Raw genomic sequence first — 17,830 nt, 5'->3', positions numbered from 1 at the left:
GTATTAGTGCAGAAGAGAGTTTTTTTAATTTCACATTTTTACATCTTTACCCAACACTCTCAGAGTTCAGCAAGAAGAAAATTAGTGATAATGCTTTCAATTTAATTAGTGTATTACATGCACTGTAATTATTAGTGGGAAATGTTATATTAATGAATGTAAAAGTTAGCAGTAAATTACCTTGTAGTTATTATCAATTTCCCAAGCTACTGCTCCTTAAGATAACCCTCTCCCTATGGTCCTTCCGGTAATTTTTCTCTGTCTGATAAACATGATGATTAAACAGCACACAGTGCAAACCTTTGATACTTTTTAAATTAAATCCATGCCCAGCCTAAGGGCTGTGTCTGATTTCAACTAAATGTGTCAGTTAATCAGATAAAAAATTATCAGTAACTCAAAGAAACAGCAGCCTTAGGCTTCATCAGTGCCAGAGAAAGCTGAACAAAATAAGACATTCAGACAATATCACAGTATGAGTAAAGGTTACTGATAAGCATATAACTAAACAGAACTGTTCACCCTTAATAATGTCTATCTTTAGAGAAATGTTGCATACAACTAAGAAAGAAAGAAAGAAAGAAAGCTAGTATACTATAAACACCATTGTACCAAACATGTATTGGGAGAAAAAGGTATTCTTGACAAATCAGCTTAATAAAGGACAATAACTACTTGTAACGTTTAAAAAGACACTGAATATTCTTGAATATTTATACAATAGCTTTACAAAAAACAACGGAACTCAGAAAACACCTTAAAAAGGCAAGGGAATATGATAGATTATCTGTAAATAAATTCATAATTGAAATTAATAGCCAGTTGAAGCTTGCCTTAGTCACACTAAAATGTTGTAAAATTTTAAATTAATTAAAGATTCAGATCATTTTTAGTCTCTGAACAATGATCACCAGTCATTTGCAGTATTACCAATTACAATGCAAGATATTGTCAGGAGCCTGATTACTACAGTAACAGGGTTTTAAGACCTTCACAATTATTGAACTCAAACTTCAGTTCTGCATTATAATTTTCAAAGCATTCTAGAATCCCTGTTTATGTTGATTTCAACTACAGTACACTATTGTGTAAGCTCTGATATACCAGAGAAAACACTAAATCAAAGATAGTATTGAACAGTCTTTAAAAAATATAACAGGAAAGAAATTTTGAGAGGTCCACTGTCAGCAAAGTCTCAGATTAGGGTTCTATATTACTAAAAGAAAAAAAACAGTTCAAAGATCATCCATTCATTAACGTATTCCTTAGTGGCTACGTATTGATGCTCTCATGATGTGCTTTATTTTGAAGACCCCAAGACAGAGGCCCATAAGAGAAAATAATGATTGCCCCAAGCAGAAAGCTCCTACCATTTTCAGGAGATGGGCTCTTTCTCTGTTGCAAATCTCCCAAGGTGCATGGGACACAGCATTCTGGTGGTGTCTAGCTTAGTTTCTCCATTGCATGGCATTCCCATGCACTATTGCCATTTATTTATTTGTATCAGCCAGCACAGTTTTGAAGTACAGGAGAGTTAGGTTCCTTCTCTTTAGGGCTTTTTCTTCCCCTGTTTTCCATCTTATTTCTTTTTTCAAAAACTAAAAACTCTACACGAAAAATGTTAAAAATAATGGTTAGATTACATGGTTAAGTACAAAATGCTATGGAATACCAATGTTAAGGCTGCATATGTAATCTTAACTCTGTCCCCTTGTGCACATGTATTATATATATTATAGAATAGTTGTGGATCATACGATTCAGTTCTTCAATTAGACAAAAAGAAAAGGAGTACTTGTGGCACCTTAGAGACTAACCAATTTATTTGAGCATAAGCTTTTACAGCTCACTTCATCGGATGCATACTGTGGAAAGTACGAAAGCTTATGCTCAAATAAATTGGTTAGTCTCTAAGGTGCCACAAGTACTCCTTTTCTTTTTGCGAATACAGACTAACATGGCTGTTACCCTGAAACCTGTCAATTAGACAGTATCACACTATTTACTTATAACCTAAGAAATGTACATACTGGGCCCTCTCAAACAAAAAGTGTTTTAATATAGCCAAATGCGAAGTTGTACACATCTAGGACAAGGAATGCAAGCCATACCTACAAAACAGGGCACTGAATCCCGGAAAGGAGTGACTCCGAAAAGGATTTAGGAGTCAGAGCAGATAAGCAACTCACAGAAGCCGCCAGTGCAATGCTGCAGCAAAAAAAGGACAATGCAATCCTTGGATACGTAAACAAGAGAGTAGTGAGTGAAGTAGGGTGATGATTTTACCTCTGTATATGGCATTGGTAACACTGGAATTGGAACAGTGAATGCAGTTCTGGTTTTAACAAGGTGTTGAAAAACTGGAGAGGGTGCAGAAAAGAGTCACAAAAATTATTCAAGGGTGGAGGAAATGCCTTACAGTAAAGACTTAAAGAGCTCAATCTGTTTATTTTATCAAGTGAAGACTGAGGAGAGACTAGATTAAAGGGTGGGTAAAAATCAATGATTTTTTTTTAAAAATGGATTTTTTTTATTTAAATTGGATTTTTTTGATAAAATGATTTTTGAGGAAAAAACCTATCTAAAGATAGTTTTAATTAAGATACATTACAGCTCAAAGATATCTCATCATGGAATAGGGATTATACATTCTAATTCTATAGTATGAGACAATATACTCATGTAATGTTTAAGAAAACTTTTGTCAATGAGTTCCAATAGTTCATGGATTAGGGACCCAATCTTATGCGGTTCCAGGGGCTTCTGTATTGATTATTTAGGTTAATCTTTCTATTTACCAATGGGACTCAGGTCTCAGTCTAAAAGATACCATCAGAGATGCTTAGTTTTGCAGTTTTCAAACTGTGTATTTGTGTCTCCAGAGATAACATGCTTGTTAACAGCAAAAATGTTTTAAATAAATAAATAAATACACAGAGGTGAGAAATAACAGATCTCAACCCTATTGTCCCTCTGCAAAATTTTGTACACAGAGTCAATCCCTTAGCTCCCTCTAAAAGTGTGAAGTTTCAAAATTCCAATGAATAGAAGATTGTTGGGGGTGGAATAGATCTGGACAAAGAGAAGAAGTCTTGAGATAAATGTGAGAAGGGAGGGACAGGCTGTAAAAACAAAAGTGAAACTGTTTGAACAGCATATTCCAGAATATGCTTGAGGTCGTTTTGAGTGTAGCCTTCATTGATTTGAGATCTACCATACCATTCTCTCACTAGAAAGGAAAACCTGTAATGGCAACAGGCTGTAAAAGAAACCCAGTTTGGGAATATTTTAATGAAGTTCCTCTACCTGTCGGTAAGACAGGTATGCATATAAAATGCAAACAGTGCAACAAAGAAATGCAAGGCCTGGTTGTCTGAATGAAACAACATCATGAGAGGTGTTCCGTCTCAGGAGGAAGGTGCATTGAAGATGCTGAAAGGAACATGTCTGAACATGCAGGATCTTCAGGCTGCTAAACTTTTTTATTTCATACTTCTTTCTAAGGACTTCCGGTCTTCCTTCTGGACTATTCTTGAATTCTCATGTTTGAGCATTTTAGATGCAGTCGTGATAAAAAATAAATAGCTGAAATAGGCAGATCTTCCTTTTACAATTTCACCTTCAAAGCAGTACTGAGTGTCAGTGAATGCAATGAGTAATACTAAATGAGCATTATTGACTTATTTTGTCTTGGAGAATCCATCCTCAACATACAGGATTCTGAAGACTATCCACCTTCAAGATCACCATCATTTTCTATAGTTTCAGAGTTATCTGCCAATGATAGTGTTTCAGTCACATCACGTATGTCACATACCCACAGTATATCGGTATATACTACCAAAAAGAAAAAACAAAAATCTCCATCATCCAGAAACAACCACAGATAAGTCTGTGATAAGAACCAGCAGATTACAAAAAGAGGTAATTGATGAAAAAATTGCTTCGTTTGTTTCATGCAACAAACTCTCCTTTTCGTATGATTGAGAATCCACACTTAACTAACATGGTTCAGTCATTAAGACCAGGATACACTCCACCCAAGAGAGCAGATGTCGCAGGCAAATTGCTAGATAAAGTATATGAAAGAGAAATTGAGCAGTGTGCAAAAGGTCTAGAGGGTAAAATTGTTAACCTGAGTCTTGATGGGTGGAGCAAAGTCCACAATGATCCTGTTGTATGTGCTTGTGTGACAAGAGAAGAAGGGAATGTCTTCTTTACAGAAAAGACTGATACATCAGAAAATGCACACACAGCAGGATACTTACAAGAAGTAGCAGTAAAAGCTATAACAAACTGTGAAAAAAAATTCAAATGTCTAGTACGCAGCTTGGTCACAGACAATGCTGCAAATGTATCCAAGATGAGCAGAAATTATTTAGAAGAGAGTCCCAAGCTAATAACATACAGTTGCAGGGCTCATTTGATGCACCTCCTAGCCAAAGACTTCAGTCTTCCAGAAATAAAGGTTAATGTTATTGAAATTGCAAAATACTTCCGTAATAACCACTTTGCAGCAGATGCTCTGAAAAAAGTGAGAGGAACCAAGCTAACTTTGCCACAAGATATACGACAGAACTCAGTAGTGGACTGTTTTGAGCATTATGTCAAGAACTGGCCTAATCTGATGACAGTTTGTGAATAAAATCGTGAAAAATAGATGGCACTGTCACAGCCAAAGTTCTCAACCTTGGGCTTAAGAGAAATGTTGAACACATACTGAGTACCCTGAAGCCTATTTCTGCAGCCTTGAACAAAATGCAGGGAAATAGCTGTTTTATTGCTGACAGTGTTTAAAATTGGAAGGAACTGAGAGAGATCTTAAAAAGAGAAATATGCAATTACAGAGTTAAATTACAAGCATTAAAAAAACAAATGGGATATGCACTATCTCCAGCTCATTTTCTTGCAAATATTCTCAATACTCGGTACCAGGATCAAACCTTAACTACTGAAGAAGAGGAGTTGGCTATGACATGGACATCCAGCAGTCATCACTCCATAATGCCAACTATAATAAACTTCAGAGCTAAGGGTGAACCATTCAGGAAATATATGTTTGCTGATAATGTTTTAAAGAAAGTCACACCAGTTAACTGGTGGAAGTCACTTAAGCACTTGGATTCAGAGACTGTTGAAGTGATAATCTAATAATTTAACAGCAGTAGTTTCTTCTGCCAGTGTAGAAAGAATATGTTCGTCCTTTAGATTAATTCATCCCACACTGAGAAATTGTTTGGGACCTGAAAAAGCAAGAAAGCTTGTTTTTCTTTTCCAGATTATGAACAAATAGGAAAATGAAGGTGAAGACGACTGAGTTAGCTGCAGAAGCCAATATTTTAAGTTTCTTATGTTGACCTGGCTGACATAGTCGATTTAATTTTTGGGTTTTTTTTGTTTTTTTAAATCATTTAACTATTTTAGTTCAAAACAATTTTAACAAAAACAAACCTGGTTTTAAAAAACTTGAATGTTTAACTAAATTAAAAAATTCATATGCTTTTTTGTTAAAATATTATATGTTTGCTGTTGAAGAAAAAAATCCAGAATCCAAAACGTTGTTGTTTTAGTTTAAAAAAAAAAAATTTAAATATCTGTCTGGTGATGTTCTCCTCCTAGTACGGCATGGCAAGAAAATCCTCCCAATATTAATGATTAACCTGTTGAATTGGAGATAGCTCACCTCCCAATGACTTCATAAATATCTGCTTCAATTATCTTTGGTAAATGAAATAACCAAACATTCATTCATTTTCTGCTATAGCTGTAAAACTAATCTGAAAAGTTTTCAAAATAAATCACTTTAAAATGTATAGTGTGTATCTTCTAAAAATAAAACCTACATCTATCTCTGAGTTGTGAAGAATATGTATTACGGTTATAACAACCAACAAGAATGTACTATTATGTAGAAATCCATGATTAAATCGAGTCTTCCTGACTAGTGATTTAAATCATGATTTAAATCAATTTGATTTAAATCAAATCCACCCTGCTAGATTACAGTGTATAAGTAATTTCACAGGTATAAAATACCAGATACTAAAATACACTTTAATCTAGTGCAGAAAGGCACAGTAAGAAACAATTGCTGGAAGATGAACCAGACAAATTCAAATTAGAAATAAAGCAAATTTTTAATAGTGAGGATGATTAACAAAATACAAGGGCAGCAGGGGATTCTCCTGTCATCAAATTAAGATTGGATGGCTTTCTGCAAGATATGCTTTAGCCAAATACAAGTTATGCTTTACTCAAATACATGTTATTGGACTCAATAGAGAAGTAATAGAGTGAAATTTAATGGCCTGTGATATACAGGAACTCAGACCAGCTGAGCTAAGGAACCATTCTGGCCTTAAACTCTAAGAATAAATCTATGAATATCTGGCAGTCCTGTGTATTAGCCTTTGTATGCATGGTCCACGATTTACACAAATAGTGAAAGTTTGCAGACATATTTGGGCCACTTAAGTTTTCACATAAGCAACTTTACAAAGATAGACAAGGTGGAGGAGGTAATACCTTTTACTGGACCAATTTCTGTTGGTGGGAGATACAAGTTTTTGAGCTACACAGAGCTCTTCTTCAGGTCTAGGAAATGTACCAAGTGTCACAGCTAAATACAACATCGAACAGACAGTTTGGCATAAATAGTTAACACATATTCTAAGGGACCATTCAAGATGAAGTGATGTGACTTGTCTCTCTAATATCCTGGGACTAATACAGCTACAACAACACTGCACACTTACAAAGATAGTAACTAATGATGTAAATTTAAGTCAATGCAGTCTGAAACCAGTTTTAGTAAATGAATGAAAATAATATTACAAATTAATATTCAGTCCTTGATAAGGCTGTAAAAAAGTAATGATTCAGGAATGGCAGTGGTCATTCCCTAGTTAAGGTTTAAACCAGCATCCCATTACAAGTTTGATTATTTAAAAAATAATCTACATTAAATTTTGCATGCAGCATCTCATCTCAAATTAGGGGTCAGCTGGCAAGTTTGGCAATGTTCAGAAAAGGAGTGTTCAAGTTCCGGTTTTTAGCATTTCACTTTTTAAAAATTGTCCCTTTTTTTGGCTCTTCCTTTTACCAAGATGACTTCAACTTGAAACAACAAATCTGTCTTATTTTGAAGGCTTTGCAAATTAAAAGTGCCTTGTAATATTTTTTAGAGATGTTGTTGGGTGGGCGGGGGCAGGGGTAGGAAGTTTAAAAAAGAGATATTTTATGTATATAAATAACAATGTCTAAAGTTTCATTATACATATGGGAAGATTTTCAAAAGCATTCAGTGTTGAAATAGCTTTGGGAGACTAGAAGAAAATGAGATGGGGTGGGAGAGTTCAGGAGAGGACAGAGAGGAAGTACACAGGTCCAGGAAGCAAATGGACTGAGGGTGAGGCAAGAATTCTGGCGAGCCAGAGAGTAAACGTTTGCAGCAGTCAATGTGAGGGAAGATTAGGGCAGGTGTTCACTGAGTGTTGGCAGTGAAAATACAGAGAAACAAAGGGATTTTGATGATGATGTACAGAAAATTATCAAGATAAAGCCAGAGTATCAATATCTGGCAAGGAATGAGTAGTCAAAATGATATCAAGGTTGCGAGTCTAAGGGTTCAGAGATAATAAGGGGATACTAAAAATAACCTACAGCAGCACACAAAGGAAGATGTTTGAGAATGTTTGGAATTGAAGACAGGGACTTTAGTTTTCATCAAATTGAGGTCAAATTAGCAGTGGAACACCCAGAAAGAAATGGTAGAAGGGAATTGGAAATGCTGTGAGCATGGAGGGACTATACAGGTAGACTAGCTAGTGTGCCCTAATCACAAAGTTGAAGCTAGAGGATTAGAAATAGTCCAGACATGGGGGAGGGGGGGAAGAGAGAGAGAGAGAGAGGAGGAAGACAGAAGGGTGTAGATGGAGAAAGAGGGAAAGCCTACAAAGGAGAGGCAGACAGATCAGATGAGAACCAGCAAAACACTCTGAAGTTTATGGATGAGAGTTTTTAAGAGGCAAGTGATCCTTGGTGTCAAGGTAGTCAACAAAGACAGTATGTCTGCTATCTCTGTAGAATAACTTTCTACAGAGAAGCCTACTGATAGAGAACTCCACTGTGCCCTCATTTCTTTCCCTTCGTGGCTTTAAATCACACCTGTAAAGCACCACTATCAAGCATGTTTTTATTGGTTATTTTCTACTCTATTTTGTTTATGGAGTTCAATGCTGATGAAAAGTGCCAAGCTGATAAGCCCTGGAGACTGATGTCCACTTAACAGGCAATGCAGCGGGAGCAGAAATGAAAACTTCCTCAAACTGCTCTGCCAATGTGCATCAGCCTTCATCTTAGATCACGTTTTGGTCTAAGATGTTTTGGTCTAAGAGAGTAATTTGCATATTTGCTGAGGTTGCCAACAAAGATGCCTATCAGAGCCAATTGTGGTGGGTTTTTTTGTGAGGGAAAATACTGTTCATCATTAGGGACTGAATTTATTAACACATTTTATTTAAATAATAGAGCGAGTGAAATAGTCACTGCAAAATGCAGTATCTTTTCATTGAAATCTGCCTATCTGCAAGATCATAACGTGTTTTTTTTTAAGTGAAGCATTTTCATAACATTTCAAAATGATTCTATGAAATTTCATTCAAAAAACTTTTTGCTGAACAAAATGTGACATGTTCAATATTATATTTTCAAACTTTGAGCTGAGTTTGGTAACACAATGTAAGTCACATGTTTTGGAGTCTGCTTTCCTGATTGGTTGAGCCAGTCCTCTGGGATCAGGTAAGTTAATCCAACTCATTTTGACTAACTGTCTCATTACATGTCTAGCTGCATTCTGTGCTCCCTCTGTCACAACCCAGGAAAAAACAAAAACAAAAAACAAAAAAAAAGAAAACACACACACACAGACACTTTCAGAGCTCAGAATGTGGGCTGCTTCCAGGATCAGTGTGGGAGATGAAAGCCACTTATTTTCACTTCCAGAGCGCCCCGCAAGGACTTCAGGGGGGCAGCGGTAGCCCAGCCTAGCAGTTCCAGAATCCCTGGAAAGATTGTTAGCTAAAGACACCACAGAACGGAGTGGGGAGGGCGCTATCCACTAGTCCTTCCCTCAAATGCAAGATAAGGGTGGAAGATCTTATGCAGAGCCAAGGGACATGTGGCCTGGAGATGTCATCAGATAAACCTCCAAACAGAACATTTTGAGATTCCTCCATCATTAGATTTTCATTATATTCATTTTGCTATGCTGACAACTTTCTTTTTTAAATGTACATTTGCTCTGATAATTTGCATGTTTTCTTTTTATTTTATTGCCCTTTTAGTCAGTGTATAGGTCTGCAGAATCAATGTTTATATATAATGAGGGATCCGGTGGAAAACAAGGTGGATTACCAGCTCCCACACCATAACAACCAAAAGCAGCCACTATTAATCCCTCAGCCTCACAGCTACTTGAATTCTGATTTTAAAACCTGGAAATTCCCACTTCTGTTAGAAATATCTTGAACCTACTACTGCTACTATTATCATTATTATTTCTATCATGGTAATACCCTTTCGTACTAAAAGTTATACAAACACAAAAGAAGAAATGGCCCCTGCTTCAAAGAGACAGAATCAAAGAACTGGAAGGGACCTCAAGAGGTCATTTAGTCCAGTCCCCTGTACTCAAGGCAGGACTAAGTATTATCTAGACCATCCCTGACAGGTGTTTGTCCAACCCGCTCTGAAAAATCCCCAAACGATGGAGATTCCACCACCTCCCTAGGCAATTTATTCCAGTGCTTAATCTCCCTGACAGTTAGGAAGTTTTTCCTAATGTCCAACCTGAACCACCCTTGCTGCAATTTAAGCCCATTGCTTCTTGTCCTATCTGTCAAGGATCCTCCCCCACTCTGAACTCTAGGGTACAGATGTGGGGACCTGCATGAAAACCTCCTAAGCTTACTTTTACCAGCTAAGGTTAAAACTTCCCCAAGGTACAAATTAATTTTATCCTTTGTCCTTGGAATATCCACTGCCACCACCAAACTCTACCTGGGTTTACTGGGAAACGTAGTTTGGACACGTCTTTCCCCCCAAAATCCTCCCAACCCTTGCACCCCACTTCCTGGGAAAGGTTTGGTAAAAATCCTCACCAATTTGAATAGGTGACCACAGACCCAAACCCTTGGATCTGAGAACAATGAAAAAGCATTCAGTTTTCTTACAAGAAGACTTTTAATAGAAATAGAAGTAAATCGAAGTAAAGGAAATCACCTCTGTACAACATTTTTTCTCCCTCCTCCTTGTAATAACTTTTTATGTACTTGAAAAGTGTTATCATGTCCCCTCTCAGTCTTCTCTTCTCCAGACTAAACAAACCCAATTTTTTCAGTCTTCCCTCAGAGGTCATATTTTTTAGACCTTTAATCATTTTTGTGGCTCTTCTCCGGACTTTCTCCAATTTGTCCAAATCTTTCCTGAAATGTGGCACCCAGAACGGGACACAATACTCCAGCTGAGGCCAAATCAGCACGGAATACAGTGGAAGAATTACTTCTCGTGTCTTGCTTACAATACTCCTGCTAATACATCCCAAAATTATGTTTGCTTTTTTTTGCAAAAGCATTACACTGTTGACTCGTATTTAGCTTGTGATCCACTATGACCCCCAGATCCCTTTCCGCAGTACTCCTTCCTAGGCAGTCATTTCCCATTTTGTATGTGTGCAACTGATTGTTCCTTCCTAAGTGGGGTACTTTGCATTTCTCCTTATTAAATTTGACCCTATTTACTACAGACCATTTCTCCAGTTTGTCCAGATCATTTTGAATATTAATCCTATGTTCCAAAGTACTTGCAAGCCCTCCCAGCTTGGTATCATCCACAGACTTTGTCAGTGTACCCTCTATGCCATTATCTAAATCATTGATGAAGATATTAAACAGAACTGGGCCCAGAACCGATCCCTAAGGGACCCTACTTGTTATGCCCTTCCAGCATGACTGTGAATCACTTGTAACTACTCTCTGGTAATGATTTTCCAACCAGTTATGCACCCACCTTATAGTAGCTCCATCTAGGCTGTATTTCCCTAGTTTGTTTATGAGAAGGTCATGCGAGACAGTATCAAAAGCCTTACTAAAGTCAAGATATACCACATCCACTGCTTCCCCCCATCCACAAGGCATGTTACCCTGTCAAAGAAAGCTATCAGGTTGGTTTGACACAATTTGTTCTTGACAAATCCATGCTGACTGTTATTTATCACCTCATTATCTTCTAGGTGTTTGCAAATTGATTACTTAATTATTTGCTCCATTAATCTTGCAAGGCCTTCATCTACAAGCTGTTATATGTGAGCGTGACATCAGAGGGGCTCCCTGTGGAATCAGGAATCCACCTATATGGAACACCTTGCAAGATCAGGGTTGAAGACATGTGGAGGGTAGACAACAGTTAACAATACACTTGACAGAATTAGATTTTTCTTAAAATTTCAATGGATAAGATCTAAATTTTTAAACTTTTTTCTATTTTGATCTATTAAAATTTTTGTCGTTGTGCAAAATTATGTGTTGTAAGAATTTTTTAATTTTTAGTTATAGACATTTTCACAGTTGTGGGAAATTATGGAGGGGTCAGTCAATGACAGTAGATGTTGAAATTCAAAAAGTTAAAGCTTTATAACCATTAAAACACTGTAAGGACCCACAGACTAAAACCCAGGTCTACAGAGCCTGGGGCAACTGGAATTCCCAATGTGTCACCAGGAGCCAGACAGAGGCACAGCCACGGAGCACTATGGAGTGTGTGCACTGCAGGAAGTACCGATCAAGAGATCCAGAGTGATAGTACCCTGCGGCCTTCTTACTGGCCAAGTGCCTTATTTAGCCCCCAAGGGTTGCCCTAGGAAGTTGCCTTTGGCCTGCTGCAATGCCAGACTTTGCTTGATCTACTAATCTCCAGCCTCTGACTCAGACTCCAGCCTGATCGTGACCCTGATTCCTGCCTCCTGATTCTAGCCTAATATTGTCTCTGATCTCCAGCCTCTGAATCCAGCCCTGACTTTTGTTTACAGAACCTAGCTTTTGCGATTCCTCCAGTGACTACTGTTCCTGGTTGACAGACTTTAGTCCAGCTGTGACTGCCTATGCCACATGCCCTACAAACACACACTGATTTCCTTTCCCAGGCCTGAAGAAGAGCTCTGTGTAGCCCCAAAGCTTGTCTCTTCCAAAAACAGAAATTGGTCCAATAAAAGTTTTTACTTAACCTACCTTGGCTCTCCTATCCTGGGTTACAAAATGGCTACAACAACACTGCACAATCAAGACTGCCTGTGAAATCTCAGTTCACCTCTCCCGACCCTGTGCAAATGCATTAAAGTTGCATGATTGCATACTATATTTTACACAGGACTGCTGCCCCATTCAGACCAGTTCTTGAGATGACTCGGGGTTGTGTGTGAAGGACACTCTTGTCTATAGGACCCCGACTCATTTGTTACAAAAGTTGGAAGGAGTACAGTGAATGAGGCAGAGGATTATTACAGAAAGAGAAAGGACATTTTCATCTCTATGGTCATGGAAGCCTGGATCCTACCCTTGCGTCTACCATAGAATTCCTATATGATGCTAGTCTTGTCACTTAAACCAAACTTTTCACAGAGGTAGATCAAAGCACATTAAGGAACTTTTAGTGCACAACAGCAGAGTACACATAGACAGTTACTGCACAGCAAGAACTAGTGCAAGGAAGATTTACACCGCAGCTGGTTGTGCACTAACTGTGTGTATAAACAATTCCTCTATCACCAGATTATTGCCTGATGGGCCAGGATGACCTCAAAAATGGGGAGAGAACACACACACACACAACAAAAAAGTAGCAGTACAGATACCCTTAACACCCCTTTTACTTTTAGTCCTAGATTATATAAATTCTGTATGTTCCAAGTTTCTCAAGTGTAAGTAAAATCTTTTTTTCTTTTCAGGAAACCAAAGTTCAAGTTACCTTTAAAGAGAGGCAAGGCCCAGTCCAGCCCATGCCTAAACACTCATTGGTTAAACATCTTCTTTTTCAAGGATCTGACAAGGGTCTCCACCCTGCTCCTAGGCTCCACTTTAGCTTTCCTGGGTTACTTGTCCACACTCCCATCTTCCACCACATCATCTGTTAAGTTTCAGAGTAACAGCCATGTTAGTCTGTATTCGCAAAAAGAAAAGGAGTACTTGTGGCACCTTAGAGACTAACCAATTTATTTGAGCGTGAGCTTTCGTGAGCAACAGCTCACTTCATCGGATGCAGTGAGCTGTAGCTCACGAAAGCTCATGCTCAAATAAATTGGTTAGTCTCTAAGGTGCCACAAGTACTACTCAACATCTGTTAAGAAGCACATCCCTTAAAATTTCTCTTCTCCTGCCCCCTCTGAACAAACTGGGTCTGCCTCATATAGGTCCCAGACCTCTGCTAGTCCCAGCAGCCTCTAATGAGATTATGGTTGATTGGAGCCAGCTGAACCACTTAAAACTGCCTGGATTTTGATATTCTTGTCCCCCCATTCCGACCCCTCACCATGTGACAGTTCACTCTGTCACAGACTCGGTCTCCCATCTGTAGAAAGGGGATAATACTACCCCCTCATCTCTTAGGGGGGTGTGAAAATAAATTTATTAATACTTTTGAATCACTCAAATACAGTAGTCCTGAGTGACATAGAAATGCCCATGAGGAAATGAATTCTGTATTAAGAGTGGTGTATAGTAAACCAGGCATAGGTCGATGCACTGAACAATGAGAAAACAAAAGATTGAATAGCTGCTTGTCAAATTAGCACTTTCTGTACCATGCACTGAATGAGACATGGATCCTGTGGAAAAAATAATATGTGATCATATAATTAAAGACTATATCACAATGGTTCTTATGGGAGACTTCAATCACCCTGATATCTGCTGGGAGAGCAATACAGCGGTGCACAGACAATCCAGGAAGGTTTTGGAAAGGGCAGGGGAAAATTTCTTGGTGCAAGTGCTGGAGGAACCAACTAGTGGCAGAGTTCTTCTTGACCTGCTGCTCACAAACCAGGAAGAATTAGTAGGGGAAGCAAAAGTGGATGGGAACCTGGGAGGCAGTGACCATGAGATGGTCGAGTTCAGGATCCTGACACAGGGAAGAAAGGAGAGCAGCAGAATACGGACGCTGGACTTCAGAAAAACAGACTTTGACAACCTCAACGAACTGATGGGCAGGATCCCCTAGGAGAATAACATGAGGGGGAAAGGTGTCCAGGAGAGCTGGCTGTATTTTAAAGAATCCTTATTGAGGTTACAGGGACAAACCATCCCAATGTGTAGAAAGAATAGTAAAGATGGCAGGCGACCAGCTTGACTTAATGAAATCCTTGGTGATCTTAAACACAAAAAAGAAGCTTACAAGAAGTGGAAGATTGGACAAATGACCAGGGAAGAGTATAAAAATACTGCTCGGGCATGCAGGTGTGAAATCAGGAAGGCCAAATCACACTTGGAGTTGCAGCAAGCAAGAGATGTTAAGAGTAACAAGAAGGGTTTCTTCAGGTATGTTAGCAACAAAAAGAAAGTCAAGGAAAGTGTGGGCCCCTTACTGAATGAGGGAGGCAACCTAGTGACAGAGGATGTGGAAAAAGCTAATGTACTCAATGCTTTTTTTGCCTCTGTCTTCATGAACAAAGTCAGCTCCCAGACTGCTGCACTGGGCAGCACAGCATGGAGAGGAGGTGACCAGCACTCTGTGAAGAAAGAAGAGGTTCGGGACTATTTAGAAAAGCTGGACGAGCACAAGTCGATGGGACCAGATGCACTGCATCCTAGAGTGCTAAAGGAGTTGGCGGATGTGATTGCAGAGCCATTGGCCATTATCTCTGAAAACTCATGGCGATTGGGGGAGGTCCAGACGACTGGAAAAAGCCTAATGTAGTGCCCATCTTTAAAAAAGGGAAGGAGGAGGATCCTGGGAACTACAGGCCAGTCAGCCTCACCTCAGTCCCTGGAAAAATCATGGAGCAGGTCCTCAAGGAATCAATTCTGAAGCACTTAGAGAAGAGGAAAGTGATCAGGAACAGTCAGCATGGATTCACCAAGGGCAAGATATGCCTGACTAATCTAATTGCCTTCTTTGACGAGATAACTGGCTCTGTGGATGAGGGGAAAGCAGTGGACGTGTTGTTCCTTGACTTTAGCAAAGCTTTTGACACGGTCTCCCACAGTATTCTTGCCAACAAGTTAAAGAAGTACGGGCTAGAGGAATGGAATATAAGGTGGATAGAAAGCTGGCTAGATCGTCGGGCTCAACAGGTAGTGATCAATGGCTCCATGTCTAGTTGGCAGCCGGTATCAAGTGGTGTGCCCCAAGGGTTGGTCCCGGGGCCGGTTTTGTTCAGTATCTTCATTAATGATCTGGAGGATGGTGTGGATTGCACCCTCAGCAAGTTTGCAGATGACACTAAACTGGGAGGAGAGGTAGATACGCTGGAGGGTAGGGATAGGATACAGAGGGACCTAGACAAATTAGAGGATTGGGCCAAAAGAAATCTCATGAGGTTCAACAAGGACAAGTGCAGAGTCCTGCAATTAGGACGGAAGAATCCCATGCACCGCTACAGACTAGGGACCGAATGGCTAGGCAGCAGTTCTGCAGAAAAGGACCTAGGGGTTACAGTGGACAAGAAGCTGGATATGAGTCAACAGTGTGCCCTTGTTGCCAAGAAGGCCAATGGCATTTTGGGATGTATAAGTAGGGGCACTGCCAGCAGTTCAAGGGACGTGATCGTTCCCCTCTATTCGACATTGGTGAGGCATCATCTGGAGTACTGTGTCCAGTTTTGGGCCCCACACTACAAGAAGGATGTGGAAAAATTGGAAAACATCCAGCGGAGGGTAACAAAAATGATTAGGGGACTGAAACACATGACTTATGAGGAGAGGCTGAGGGAACTGGGATTGTTTAGTCTGCAGAAGAGAAGAATGAGGGGGGATTTGATAGCTGCTTTCAACTACCTGAAAGGGGATTCCAAAGAGGATGGATCTAGACGGTTCTCAGTGGTAGAAGATGACAGGACAAGGAGTAATGGTCTCAAGTTGCAGTGGGGGAGGTTTCGGTTGGATATTAGGAAAAACTTTTTCACTAGGAGGGTGGTGAAACACTGGAATGGGTTACCTAGGGAGGTGGTGGAATCTCCTTCCTTAGAAGTTTTTAAGGTCAGGCTTGACAAAGCCCTGGCTGGGATGATTTAGTTGGGGATTGGTCCTGCTTTGAGCAGGGGGTTGGACCAGATGACCTCCTGAGGTTCCTTCCAACCCTGATATTCTATGTTTCTATGATTCTACAAATGCATACACACAAGAGGGCTGAATTAAAGTTGAACAGGAAGCCTTAATTCAGGCATTTCCTAACTTCTGAGTGTTTGATTTTGCAACCTGACAGACCCCCAACCTGAAGCAAATACTCACCATCAACTACTCACCACATAACAAAAACACTAAACCAGGAACCAATTTTGGTTTTGAATCTGAAGGTGAAAGGGAACTTGGGTGAAAGCAATCTTGAAAAGAAAAGAAAGGAAAGGAAGGAGTGACAAAATACATACAATGGAGTTAAAAAAAAGCAGACTTTAACAAACTTAGAGAACTTAGAGAACTGATAGGTAAGGTCCTATGGGAAGAAAAATTTTAAGGAAAAAGGAGTTGAGGAGAGCTGGCAGCTTCTCATAGAGACATCAATAAAGATGTAACAGCAAACTATCCCAATGCAAAGGAAAGAGAGTTCATTGACAAACTTGGAGGACTTATCTAGTGGGATTTCACAAGGATATATGTTTGGTTCGGTATTATTCAGTATTTTCATTAATGACTTAGATCAGTGGTGGGCAACCTGCAGCGCATCAGGGTAATCTGCTGGCAGGCCACCAGAGAGTTTATTTACATTTACACCGCCACCTGCAGGTCCCAGTGGCCACGGTTCACCGTTCCCGGCCAATGGGAGCTGTGGGAAGCAGCGCAGGCCGCAGGGATGTTCTGACTGCCACTTCCTGCAGCTCCCATTGGCGGGGAATGGTGAATCACGGCCACTGGGAGCTGTGGGCGGCCGTGCAAATGTAAACTTACTGTCTGGCAGCCTGCCAGCAAATTACCTTGACGGGCTGCAGGTTGCCCACCACTGACTTGGATAATGGAGTGGTGAGTACACTTATAAAATTTGTGGATGACACCAAGATGAGAGGGATTGCTAACACTTTGCAGAACTGGATTAGAATTCAAAACAACTGACAAATTGGAGAATTGTTCTGAAATCAGCAAAATGAAATTCAATAGGTAAGTGCAAAGTACTTAGGAAGGAAAAATCAAATGCACAACTACAAAATTGTAAACTGGCTAAGCCATATCACTGCTGAAAAAGGATCTCAGGGTAATAGTGGATCACAAATTTAATATGAGTCAACAATGTGATACAGTGACAAAAAAGGCTAATATTCTGGGTTATATATTAACAGGAGTGTCATATGGAAGACATGGGAGATAACTGTACTGCTCTCTTCGACACTGGTAAGGCTGAAGCTTGTGTACTGTCCAAATCTGGGAGCCACATTTTAAGAAAGATGTGGACAAACTGGAGTGTGTCCAGAGGAGAGCAACAAAAATGATAAAAGGTTAGAAAACCTGAACTGTGAGGAAAGGTTAAAAAAAAAAAAAAACCTGGACATCTTTAGTTTTGAGAAGGCTGAGGGGAGAGCTGGTAACAGTCTTCAAATATGTTAAGGGCTGTTATAAAGAGGACAGGGATCAAC

The 17,830-nt window shown here is 39.6% G+C and overlaps 1 protein-coding gene across 7 annotated transcripts in view; it reads right to left on the bottom strand.

Moving 5' to 3' along the window:
* Positions 1 to 17,830, bottom strand: part of DPH6 (diphthamine biosynthesis 6) — a 376,392-nt gene that overhangs the window by 281,922 nt on the left and 76,640 nt on the right. The window contains exons 1-2 of one of the 7 annotated variants that reach the window (XM_048854098.2): positions 16,497 to 16,957; positions 13,021 to 13,179 (exon numbers count right to left, since the gene is read on the bottom strand). The exons of 4 other annotated variants lie outside the window; for them this stretch is intronic. In XM_048854098.2, the coding sequence (XP_048710055.2) occupies positions 13,021 to 13,053 (33 nt within the window). In that variant the 5' untranslated portion in view covers positions 13,054 to 13,179; positions 16,497 to 16,957. Of the gene's footprint in view, positions 1 to 13,020; positions 13,224 to 16,496; positions 16,958 to 17,830 lie in introns of those variants that run through there. 2 more of the 7 variants (XM_048854097.2, XM_075129736.1) reach the window with 2 other exon arrangements.

This window comes from Caretta caretta, chromosome 6, assembly GCF_965140235.1.
Source record: "Caretta caretta isolate rCarCar2 chromosome 6, rCarCar1.hap1, whole genome shotgun sequence".
Taxonomy (NCBI): Eukaryota; Metazoa; Chordata; order Testudines; family Cheloniidae; genus Caretta; species Caretta caretta.
The sequence above is the reverse complement of the archived record's forward strand: the minus strand, read 5'-3'. Positions and strand labels throughout refer to the sequence as shown.